This window comes from Medicago sativa, chromosome 8 (genome assembly GCF_051527215.1).
Source record: "Medicago sativa cultivar Bolivia chromosome 8, Bolivia_mono, whole genome shotgun sequence".
Taxonomy (NCBI): domain Eukaryota; kingdom Viridiplantae; phylum Streptophyta; class Magnoliopsida; order Fabales; family Fabaceae; genus Medicago; species Medicago sativa.
In genome coordinates this window covers 6,128,567-6,141,166 of record NC_140756.1, presented here as the reverse complement: position 1 = coordinate 6,141,166, position 12,600 = coordinate 6,128,567, and the positions used below count along the sequence as shown (strand labels likewise).

The 12,600-nt window shown below is 34.6% G+C and overlaps 1 protein-coding gene and 1 pseudogene across 2 annotated transcripts; both read right to left on the bottom strand.

The window, feature by feature from the left end:
* Positions 1-1,036: 1,036 nt before the first annotated feature.
* Positions 1,037-4,427, bottom strand: LOC146896448 (1-aminocyclopropane-1-carboxylate oxidase homolog 1-like; annotated as a pseudogene). Its single transcript, XR_015021778.1, has 4 exons — positions 4,294-4,427; positions 3,006-3,548; positions 2,012-2,334; positions 1,037-1,507 (listed from the first exon to the last, which is right to left on the bottom strand). The product of XR_015021778.1 is annotated as a 1-aminocyclopropane-1-carboxylate oxidase homolog 1-like (transcript).
* LOC146896447 (1-aminocyclopropane-1-carboxylate oxidase homolog 12-like) lies at positions 4,326-9,035 on the bottom strand. The gene is made up of 3 exons (XM_085733451.1): positions 8,483-9,035; positions 7,356-7,677; positions 4,326-4,788 (listed from the first exon to the last, which is right to left on the bottom strand). The coding sequence occupies exons 1-3, from the start codon at positions 9,004-9,006 to the stop codon at positions 4,534-4,536; spliced, it is 1,101 nt and encodes a 366-aa protein (XP_085589577.1). The 5' UTR covers positions 9,007-9,035; the 3' UTR covers positions 4,326-4,533.
* Between the last annotated feature and the right edge of the window lie 3,565 nt (positions 9,036-12,600).

Genomic DNA, 12,600 nt, shown 5'->3' with positions numbered 1-12,600 from the left:
TTCATCTCTATTTTCTAAAATAGCTCAAAAAGTATTACCAGAAACAAATGGCTCAAATGGTTATGGTAGCATTTTCTTTTCTCATGTATTATGAATCTTATGATACTTTTTTTGGTAGTGGATCTTATGATACTTTAGTCTGACTTGTAAAACCAATACATGTTTGTTCTTTTTCCTTTTAGATTGTCTAGGAATCCGGGGTTACTTGATGATACGGCTAACATAATGCAATACTCAAATCATAAGGTTCAAAAAGAATCAACTTTGATCCATGAAAGACTGAAAGTAGTACGCAGATAGTTTGCTTTTTCCTCATCACAAACACTCTTTTTGGTTGAAAAATACGATAAGATCCAGACGATCACTATGTATATATGATTAATTAATGTTGAAAAGTCCCAATAAATAATGTTAACTACTAATACGAATCAAAATATATGAATTCACTTTTTTAAAGAGGTCAAAGTTATTTTAGATACTAGAATTGTACAAGCATTTGGATAATGTATACCATTACTAGCTTGTTAAGAAACAGCAAATTTTTTGTACCAAAAAAAAAAAAAGAAACAGCAAATTTCTGTGTTAGGAAAGTTACATTATTATAATTTCATTGGGTTAATCAAGCATATTTTCTTACAAAAAAAAAAATTTAATCAAGCTTATGTAATTTCTATAAGCAAAGTTGTCTTAATTAATGGTTTCAGTTGATGCGATCATAAAGAGGATTGAAATATAATACTTAGATATGTGTGTGTCTTAAGGGCTTAGGGCACATGTTTGCATTTTCATTGTATTTTTATTTTTATTTTTATTTTTTTTTGGTACAAAAGAGGGACATTTTCATTGTATTTATATATGATGATATAATTACTGATATTTTCATTTTATAATAACAATTTTCACTTACATTTTTATTCATTTTGGACCATACCGATTAATAACGGAGCTCGACTTAGATTCTGATTTCATCTTTCGAAAGATTGCAGAATACAAACCAATGATTATAAGTTCCCAAGAGCATTCGAGTTATAGCAAGTTTACAAGGAAAACATCGATGTAACATAATCAAATGACCATTGTTTACAATAAGTGAATGTTTATCCATAGCATGAAATAGAAGAAACCACATCATATTTTAGTTCACATCACAATCTTGTGGAATTGATGAATAATAGCTACTCCATCATGAACTCACCAAGTTCATTCAACTATTTATTGATATGAGCTAATATTATTCTTCTTCCACATCATATTCAAATCATGTAATGTGTAAGAGCAGAAGTACCCTCTCTCGTCTTTTTGCTCGAAAGCAGGCTACATAATCAGCAACAGTAGTTTCTCTGTATCTGAGAGGATTCTCTTCTGATAATAGTTCCTTCATTGGTCCATAGAGTTTTGAGGATGCTCTACGTCCTGTGGAGAAAAAGCATGCAACAGATATTCTTGGACCAACTTGATTGGCAAGTACTCTATGTACAACACTCTTGAATTTGTCATTTGTTATGAGCTACAATTCAAACAAACAAATAATTAGCTATATGTTTACACCTATTATCCATCCTTCATATTTAATATCTTAAAAGATAAGGCATATGCTATATGCTTGAAGCCAAGTTGAAAATGCAAGATTTAGCCAAATTAGTTTGCAAGGTGTGTCCTATTTTAGTAATTTTGGTGTCTGTTTTGCTTAGTGCAGGATACATTCTAGTTGCTCAATAAGTGGCATATTGATTTTTGAGCATTACCTTAGATTTTGAATAGACCGTGATGGGTTTGGTCAATCTAATATGTCCGGTGAGAGGTCTCTGCTCCGGCAGTTTGATTATTTAAAGGTTACTCATTACACGGTAAGCCAAAGTTGAAAACCTAGACGGCCAAGAAACATACTCTACTTCTAAAGCTCAGGTACACACTTCTTGATCTATGATTTATCTTTTTCGTATGTAAATATAGTACATTACTCATAGTTTAAGGAAAAATATACACATAAGAAATGCATAAAAGTACTTGCCTGCAAAAGATCTCCGACATTAACTATGAGAGCTCCAGGTACAGGTGTTATATCAATCCATTTATCTTCATAAAGAACTTAAGAGGCCACCAATATGGTCTTGTAGAAGCACTGTGTGGAAATCATTATCAGAATGCTTTGTTGTTCCCACAGTCAGTTCTGGTTCAGGACAAGGAGGATAATAATGGCAAAGAGCAACTAGGCCTTTAGCACAATCCATATCTTTTAGATGGTTTGGATGCAAACCTAAAGCTTCTGACAACAATTCAAACAGTAAAGTTCCTAGATTCATCACCTGTTTCCCATATTCTAGTATTACATCTCTGCAAAAACAAGTAGCTAATTAGAAAGAGAAAAAAAAAAAAAAACAATGAGGACTAAATTCAATTTTAGACCTTTCATATTTTGTATCAGTTGATATTTATCCTAATATTATTTGTTTTGTACTGTGATTTGTATCTTGTAAATAGGCCTCTCAGTCGAAAATATGCATTTCATGTTTTTTGTTTTTAGTCAAGCAGTTCAATGGTCAGAATTTCTTCTCTTAAGTGAGTAAGTGGGGAATCCCATATTCAAACCCCGGCCCTGCCATATTGTAATGTCCTTACCAATTGATATATGCATTTCTAGTAAACATGAAAGCTATATTTCATTAATAAATACATCTTAAACTAAGAATATCAAAGTAGCAACACCAATTAAATATGCAATGATATATTGTAAGTAGCAGAGTGGTCTCGCTGCAATTCATGCCAAAAAAAAAAAGAGTCCAAGTTTGAGTACCTTAACTTACGTTTTATGAAACACTAACATATACACGAGCACCGAAGACATTGATAATGACAAGTGGACACCATTAATGATTTGAAAATATAGCATAAATGACACGTGTTAGAAATAGGACACACCTTTAAACTGAAGTATCGGTGCCACAAACGATAATAACCACAGTTCAAGGAGCGCATAAATTTTAAACACATGAATACAAACATACCTGCATACAGCGGGAAAATCTTCTAGTTTGGGAATATCAGGAGCCAAGTAACAACTAAAACTATCCCTCCAATTGAGTGCCGGAGAGCTATAAATATCAACATTGCTATTGTAAACAAAGGATCAATTCCTATCTCTAGTATACAATTCTTTTTTTGCTTCTGTATCCATCTCATGAAACCTCTTCACACCATCCTTCATCTCCTCAAGAACACTCAAAGGGATTCCATGATTAACAACCTGAAAATACCCCCAAGTTTCACATGCTTCCTTGATTTTGTCAACAATCCCTTGATGAATACTTGGATCTTTGTTATCAATATCTTTAAGGTCTATGACAGGAATAACATGTCTTGTATTGTAGGCTATCTCATATTTGTCTGGTTGATGACGGAATAAGCTTGGTATCTTCTCAAGTCCTGCATCAACAAGTCCTTTTACACCAGCTTTTGTTTCCTCAAATGCTTTGCGTTCACTGAATGTGGAGTTAAGGTTAGGCTTGGTTGTATCAATGATTCCCATTCTACTTATGTTTCTAGTGCTTCTGATGTGTGTAGAAGAAGCAAGAATTATATTGTATGTCACAACAAAGACAAAGAGTTAGCTCTATAAACAAATATGTGGACTCAAATATTTAATGAGTTACAATTAAGGTAAAAACTATGAAGAGCTACAAATCATTGACATAGACACGGACAACGGTTATAACACTGAAACATCAATGCCATTATTAATTTGAGAAGGTGAAAAATTTAAATGTAGCCACGTGTTTTTCATATGATCACAAATAATAACTGTGGGACAAAAACTCATTAATAGGGGCACCACAGCCAACTTTCCTCATTAATATGCTGCACATTCTGCAATTCTTATTCAATGAATCAAGCTTATTTAAATTTTATAAACAGATTTATGTTAATGGTTTTGATTAACTTCAATTAGGATTCAAAACCAATACTTAAATTTATATATTACGTACTTCGTATTTATATGATCAATGATCTTTCATTTAATTATAACATTAACAATTTTTAGACCATATTCATTTATGACGGAGCTCGATTAAATTTTAACATAAACTGCTCGTCTTTCATGCTCGACATTCGGAAGATTGTAGAATACCGAAAACGATGAAAGTTCCTGAGAGCAATCGAGTTAAAGCAAGTTTACTAGGAAAACAATAATCTAACATAAGTAATCAACATTTGTCTCTCAGTTAAAGACGAATAGTTTGGGAGAGCTCCAGTTCAAATCATGGCTGGGACAATTCTTGGTTATACTTTACTTACCTCCCAACTGAACTCTGAATTATTATGGAACCTTTTTCTCGAACTGGAGGGTTATGATAAATAAAACATCTGTGTTCAATAAGTGAATGTTTATACATTGTAATTTATCCATTGCATGAAATAAAAACCACATCATGTTTATGAGTTCATATCACAATCAAGTGGAATTGATGAAACCAACTCACAAAGATCTGTCAATTATTTATATGAGCTAATATTTTTTCTGCCTCATTGCTTGGTTCAAATTTTGTAATGTTCAAGTGCAGAAGTACCATCTACTCCTTTTGCTCGAAAGTAGTAGGCTACATAATCAGCAACAGTAGTTTCTTTGTATTTGGGAGGATTGTCTTCTGATAATAGTTCCTTCATTGGTCCATAGAGCTTTGAAGATGCTTTAAGTCCTGTGGAGAAAAAGCATGCAACAGATATTCTTGGACCAACTTTATTGGCAAGTACTCTATGTACAACACTCTTGAATTTGTCATTTGTTATGAGCTACAATTTAAACAAACAAATAATTAGCTATAGGAAGGTGCAGATTCTCCAAGTTAGGCACTGTTCTATCTCTGTATATTGAATGTATATCACTATATTTTACTAAAAATCACTAGTAAAGTTTGAGAGATCAAGTTTACGATGAACTATTCATATTACTAGTAAAGTAAGCAATAGAAGAAAACACAAAAAACTTAACATAACACCTCCAATAAGATGGAAGATAAGGCATGCTATATGCTTGAAGCCAAGTTGAAAATGCAGGAGACTTGATTAATTACAAAGAACCAAAACAACACCATCATAAATTAGATTGCACAAACCATATATTTTTGTAGCTCTGGTGTCTGTTTTGCTTAGTGCATGTGTTGAAATTCGGGGCCTAACTCATCCTTACAAAACCGGCTTGTAAGGTGGTTGAAATTCGGGGCCTAACTCATCCTTACAAAACCGGCTTGTAAGGTGAGGATTGCCTCCTCTATATATAGAGGAGGCAATCCTCACCTTACAAGCCGGTTTTGTAAGGATGAGAGAGGAGGCAATCCTCACCTTACAAGCCGGTTTTGTAAGGATGAGTTAGGCCCCGAATTTCAACACATGCACTAAGCAAAACAGACACCAGAGCTACAACTATCCGATGTGGGACTTGGGTTTTTCCCAATACACCCCCGTCACGCCCAGCACTCTTTGGGCTTGGTGCGTGAATCGGTAGGTGGCCCTTGAATTCGACAACATGTTGAAATTCGGGGCCTAACTCATCCTTACAAAACTGGCTTGTAAGGTGAGGATTGCCTCCTCTATATAAACTCTTATCAAGAGTCTTATCTATCCGATGTGGGACTTGGGTTTTTCCCAATAGCATGACACATTCTGGCAGCTCAATAACTGCCATATTGATTTCTTTATCATTATCTTAGATTAACTATTTAATTAATCAATTATATGGGTTGGCATAATCAATTACTAGAAGAGGAGTATGTTTGGCTGGGACATGCATCTAGATGGTGGAGGGATTTAGTTAGGTTGGATGACTAAAATTGGCTAAATTCCAAAATTGTTAGATTGGTGGGGAATGGAGAGAATACGAGCTTCCGGGAGGTGCTTGGAGGGGGGATCGTGCTTTCCGGGATAAATATCTGAGGCTATTCTCTTTATCAAATCAAAAGGAGGCAAATGTGGGGGAGTTGGCCGTTGGTTTGGTGACAGATGTAGATTGGGGGTTCTCTTGGCGTCGTCCGCTTTTTGTTTGGGAAGAGGAGATGTTGCTGGAGTTGAAGGAGGATTTGGGAGGGTTTAGGGGGAGTCAGGAGGAGGATGTTTGGAGGGGGAGGCTGGAGGATGATGGGAGGTTTTCGGTGAAATCCTTGTAATGGAAGTTGGAGGGATTGATGTTGGAGGACGAGTCTATTATGTCTTTGGAGCAAGTGCAAGTGTTTTCTCGGATTTGGAGGAGTGCAACTCCGTCCAAAGTTGCGGTGTTCTCTTGGAAACTCCCAACAAAGGCAAACCTCGCGCATAGGCAAGTGTTACCACCGGAGATTTCTTTACAATGTCTGATGTTTGAAGGGTTGCTAGAGTCGTCCAACCATTTGTTCCTCCATTGTTCTTTTGCTATGAAGGTGTGGGATGAAGTTATGAGATGGCTGGGATTTCATTTTGTCACTCCGCCTAATTTATTCTTTCTTTGGGATTGTTGGGATGGAGTTTCGAGCAATAAAAAGATCCGTAAAGGCTTGAGGATGATTTGGCATGCGGTGGTGTGGAGTATTTGGAAGGCTCGAAATGACAGAGTTTTCAATAACTCGACTGGCGATGTGGAGGAGGTAGTGGAAGGCATAAAGGCTATGCCGTGGAGATGGTGTTTGAGTCGGTTGCCAGGGCCGGCATGTCTGTTCTATGAGTGGCACTGGAATCCAAAAGATTGTCTGTTGCGATAGGGTCGCGGTGTTCTGCTGTGATTTCGAGGCTGAGGCAGTGTTATGCGGTGCCTGCGGTTTTGTTGCTGTCAGTAATGCATATAACAGCATCAGTTTTGGTGGTTGCAGCTTGGTTTCGGCTGCTGTCATTTGTTTTAGCAGGTCTGGTTTTTTTGGGCTTTTAGGGTGCTGTCTTTTCTGGTTTGCCGGTATGTCGGTGACCCTTGTATGGTGTTTTTCTGCCCGCGAGTTTGTTGTGCATCTTGTACACTCTCGACGTGAATAAAATTTGATGATTCTAAAAAAAATTACTATCATCAATTATGATCATTAACCACTAATATGTACTGAGCTTTATTTTGAATAGACCGTGATAGGTTTGGTCAATCTAATATGTCCGATGAGAAGTCTCTGCTCGGGCAGTTTGATTATTTAATGGTTACTCATTAGATGGTAAGCCAAGGTTGAAAACCTAGACGGCAAAGAAATATACTCTACTTCTAAAACTCAGGTACACAATTCTCGATCTCTGGTCTATCTATTTGTAGGTAAATATAATATAATTTTGTATTAAGTATTTAATAGAATTTAGGAAGTACATTACTAATAATAGTTTATGGAAATATACACATAAGTATGCAAAAAACTTGCCTGCAAAAGATCTCCAACATTAACTATGAGAGCTCCAGGTACAGGTGTTATATCAATCCATTTATCTTCATAAAGAACTTGGAGGCCACCAATATGGTCTTGAAGAAGCACTGTGAGGAAATCATTATCAGAATGCTTTGTTGTTCCCACAGTCAATTCTGGTTCAGGACAAGGAGGATAATAATGGCAAAGAGCAATTAGCCCTTGAGCACAATCCATATCTTTCAAATGGTTTGGTTTCAAACCTAAAGCTTCTGACAACAATTCAAATAATAATGTCCCTAGATTCATCATGTGTTTTCCATATTGTAGCAGTATATCTCTGCAAATATAATTAGCCAATTAGAGAGAAAAATTGTAGATTAAATTCCATTTTATACTATTATATGTGATTTGCATCTTATAAACAGACCTTTCCTGTAAAAGAGATGCATCTCTAGCAAATAAGAAAAGGATATATATAAAAGCTATTTCATCGATTAATATATTTTAACATAAGGATATCAAAGCAATTTCACCAATGAAAACACATTTCATACATAGTATATATGACAATATTAGAGATATTAGAAAAAGGCTAAGCTTGAGATGACTTAAATAGGCAGCGGAGTATTGTAAGAGTTAGAATGACCTTGCTGCGAATTTCAGTCCTTGTTACTTCGATTAGACAAAAAAAAAAAAGAAAGTAGCTAATTTGAGTACCTTAACTTAAGTCCTATGAAACACTACTAACATGTTGGAGACGATTTTGATACTAACATGTCAACGCTAGTAAAAGTTTGAAAAAATTGTATAAATGAATGCAACAATGTAGATCAGTGTTGTGTCAGAGTCTGACGACACTTTACAGTATAGAGTACTGGAGAAGAGAACAAAAGAACAAAGGCGACTAGAGTTTTATTAGAATGAGCAAAAAGTTCATAGTGCAAATATTACTCTAAGCCGAATTATAAATAAACTAAACTACCCTTAGCCGAATTATAACAAAAGGCCCATTACACATTATTTAACAGACATAAACATGTGTAATACACTCAACGCGCATCCAATCTGAAATTTCAGTGCTACAAATGATAATAACCAAATTTCAATGAGCAAATAAATTTTACACATGTACATAAACATACCTGCATACTACAGGAAACTCTTCTGGTTTGAGAGTATCAGGTGGAGCCAAGTTACAACCAAAACTATCCTTCCAATTGAGTGCTGGAGAGCTATAAACATCAACATTGCTATTGTAAATAAATGATCTACTGATATCTCTTGTATAAAAATCTTTTTTGACTTCTGTGTCTTGTTCATAAAACCTTTTCACCCCATCTTTCAACTCCTCAAGAACACTCAAAGGGATTCCATGATTGACAACTTGAAAAAATCCCCAAGTTTCACATGCTTCCTTGACTTTCTCAACTATCCCTTGGTGAATACTTGGATCTTTATTATCAATATCATCAAGGTCTATGACAGGAATAACATTGCTTGTGTTGTTGGCTTTCTCGTATTTGTCAGGTTGATGATGGAATAATTCAGGTATCTTCTTAAGTCCTCCATCAACAAGTCCTTTTACACCTGCTTTTGTTTCATCAAATGCTTTGCGTTCACTGAATGTGGAATCAAGGTTAGGTTTGGTTGTATCAATGGTTCCCATTCTATTTATATTTCTAGTGGTTCTGGAGTAAGTAGAAGAAGCAAGAATTATCTTATATATATGTCACACCAAAGACAAAGAGTTACGTATATAAACAAATATGTGGACTCAAATATTTAACGAGTTACATTTTAGGTAAAAATTATGAAGAGCTACGAAACACCGACATAGACAGCCGTCCCCTTTGGTCAGGCTTTGATGCAAGACAAATAAATACCACTATTTATAGAAGTTCACATTTTCCTTATCTTCATTATTGTGGCTGTAGATTTTAGAATTAAAATCTCCTTATGAATATAAAAGCATAATAAATATGAATATCTGTGTGGGAGAAAAAAAAATCATTCATAAACAGAATTAAGCTTATTTAATTTTTATAGTTAAGTTAATGGTTGCAATCATAATAATAGGATTCAAATTCAATTCTTAAACATGTACTCCTTCCGTCCTAAATTGTAAGTAAAAAAACTCAAATCACATTTATTAAGAAAACTAAAACATAGGAATTTAAAGTATAATTTTTTGTGTTTTCTTTGGAATAAGTTTTATGGGAAGATGTAAAAATATTTTTCATTGGCTATTGGTTAGAGAGAAAATGGAAAAGAGAGAAAATTGAATGTAATTTGCATTTAATTTATCAGAATAAGCAAAAAAATAATATTGAAAAAGATGTATTTTTTAGAAAAACAAGATTAAATAGGATAAAAGTTTGTCTCTTTTGCTTACATTTTGGGACAAAAAAAGTGAGTCTTTTCATTTAAGAATAACAATAACTATTCTTCGCTTAAATTTTTATACATTTTTGGAAGAAACAACATGTTGATACGACATTGTAGCGTGCCTTGTTTCGCTTTCTTGGAGATTTGTTTTAAGCGTGAGATTTCTAAAGATTCTATGAAGATATGATTCACGTAGAGTGTTGACCAAGAAGCGTGTGTTTTCTAGAAGCAACAAAGGACGGTTAAACTTTCCAGTGTTTCCTAAGAATGGATGTCAAAACATTTAAGGAAACAATATATATGCTTCCGGAATATTGTGCTGAAGACCGTATTGGATCAGCTGTCTGTTTAACCCGAATTGTTCATCAAGCCCATGCTGTAACACCCCGTTTTCCCAACATAAAAATTCCATATTAAATCAAAGTATTTAAATCATAAACGGAATGTCACATACTACTTTAAAGTCATAAAATAGATATTAATAAATATCCTTCCAAGTTCAACATCATAAAAGTCTGGAAATACGCAGCGGAAATAGTTCGACATGAATAAAGTCTTGGCACGCAGGCCTTATCAGAAAATCTCATAATTTGGTTCAATACTTATTCATAAAAAGTTCATAAAAGACACGTAAGGAATAGATATGAAAGTAAGTCTCATCCCGTTACGTATCAGAGCACCTAGACACAAGTGAGGAGTCCACTCACGAACACTTCTAGTCTTTATTACCTGCAAGTTACCCATATGAAGGGCAACATTTTCAAGAAGAAGGGGTGAGATTTCTCAAACAATAATATTAAACATATAAATCATATAAAGTACATTCAACAACTTAAACATCATTAACATATCTTATACTAAATTAACTAGCATCATTAATCTCCTACATTAGTTATACACTTCATCTTATATCATCTTAATTATAGATGTAAACATCATCATATAACATCAATTACTAATTCATAAACATCAGCATACATCATCAAATATTAATTACAAACATCAACACATATATTAATCACAAACATCAACACATATAATGATCATAAGCATCAACATCTAACACCAAATATAATCATAAGCATCATCATGTATTTCACATAAGTATCATTATCAAAGCATATCATTTATCGAAAACAACTTCATAATTAAGTTCGTAATCAACTTCTTAAACAAACATCATCATTAAATCATCATCAAATATAAGTTATGACGACTCTACAATGCAACAAAATCTTCAACAACAACTTAGACAACTTCAACAACAACTTAGACTACTTCAATATGCATGTGGTACCACCAGGGCATTAAGCCCCCTTCGCTAAGGTCATATTTGGACCTGTCGGGCATTAGCCCCCATCGCTAAGGTCATAAAGAACCTGTCGGGCATTAAGCCCCCATCGCTAAGGTCATAAAGAACGCTAAGGTCATAAAGAACCTGTCGGGCATTAAGCCCTCATCGCTAAGGTCATAAAGAACCTGTCGGGCATTAAACCCCCATCACTGACTATGCAACGACACAATCTTCCTACAACTTGGACAACAACGTGAACATCTTATACAATTCCATTAAAATGGACAACTTCTTAAATCATGACAACTTAGACCGACTTATACATCTTCACTAAGATTCAGCAGCAACAACAGCAACAATTGCAGCATATAACAGTGCTAGAATATCATATCATCAAAAAGAAATGAATCATATCAACTTAACATCATAGAACATCATAATATTATGTATCATACAATACTCACATAATGTATTCCAACATATCAACAACAATAACCACATATACATTAATCAATTACATTCATATCAAAGTCCAAAACATTCTTCAAAAGCAAATCAATTTTGATCAATGAGACATAAGCCAAATACTCATAAAACACCTCAACTAAATCCCTAATACTTAAGTTGAAGTTGGGAAACCAACCATAAGTTTTTGGACTAACTTGGGATTAGTTATGCTAAGTTTTCTTAAAGTTTTCTGAAGACCCACTTGGACTATTTTCATCAAAACTCAAAATCTACACATAATTTTCTAGTCACTCCAAAGCCATTAGAAAGCTAACTCAATTATCTACAACTTTCATGTTTACACCGAGAGCTAATTCAACACGAAAACGGGTGAAAAAGACACAAGAACGCAACAATCGAAGTTCTGACAGCACTCAACGAAAGCACAACAAGCAGTCACCCATGAGGGGCTGCCTTACTACGCTCAGGCGTGGAAAACTGCGCCCAGGCGTGGGAAGGCAGTAGCCCACCTGCGATGCAGCTATGTGCAGTCCCATTTTTTTCGGTTTCACCGTTTCGTCCGTAAAAACCTAACCGTTACTCCGAATCCGATTCCGTTTTCGCCTACGCGTTCTATTCGACAAATCCTATCATGTTTTACTGAAAAATCACATTTTTAAATCTCCAAAACAGCTTATCCTAGAATCACTTATTTCTCAAAAACACTTAAAATCACTTTTTCTCAGAATCTCAACTTTTCATCCATTCTCATGTTTCTAACCATCAAACTACTTCTAATAACATTCCTATAGGATATCTAAGGTTTGTTCATGATTATCTCATCAATTCTACGGTTCTTCATCATCTAATCATCAAAATCGCTCATAAACCCTAATTCTTAAACTCACCGACTTCTCATCTAATTATATGTTTTAAACCTCAAAACTATTCCAATAATCATTCTACGGATTATCTAAGGACTGTTCACAGTTTCTACATCAATCTAACAATTTTCATCCATTAATCCTCAATTCTTCACTCAAACCCTAATCCTCTTAATCTCACAAACTCTCCCCAACTTTGTTAGATGTAATCTAATGATTTACAACTTAATATTAAAGCAAGATAGTCTCA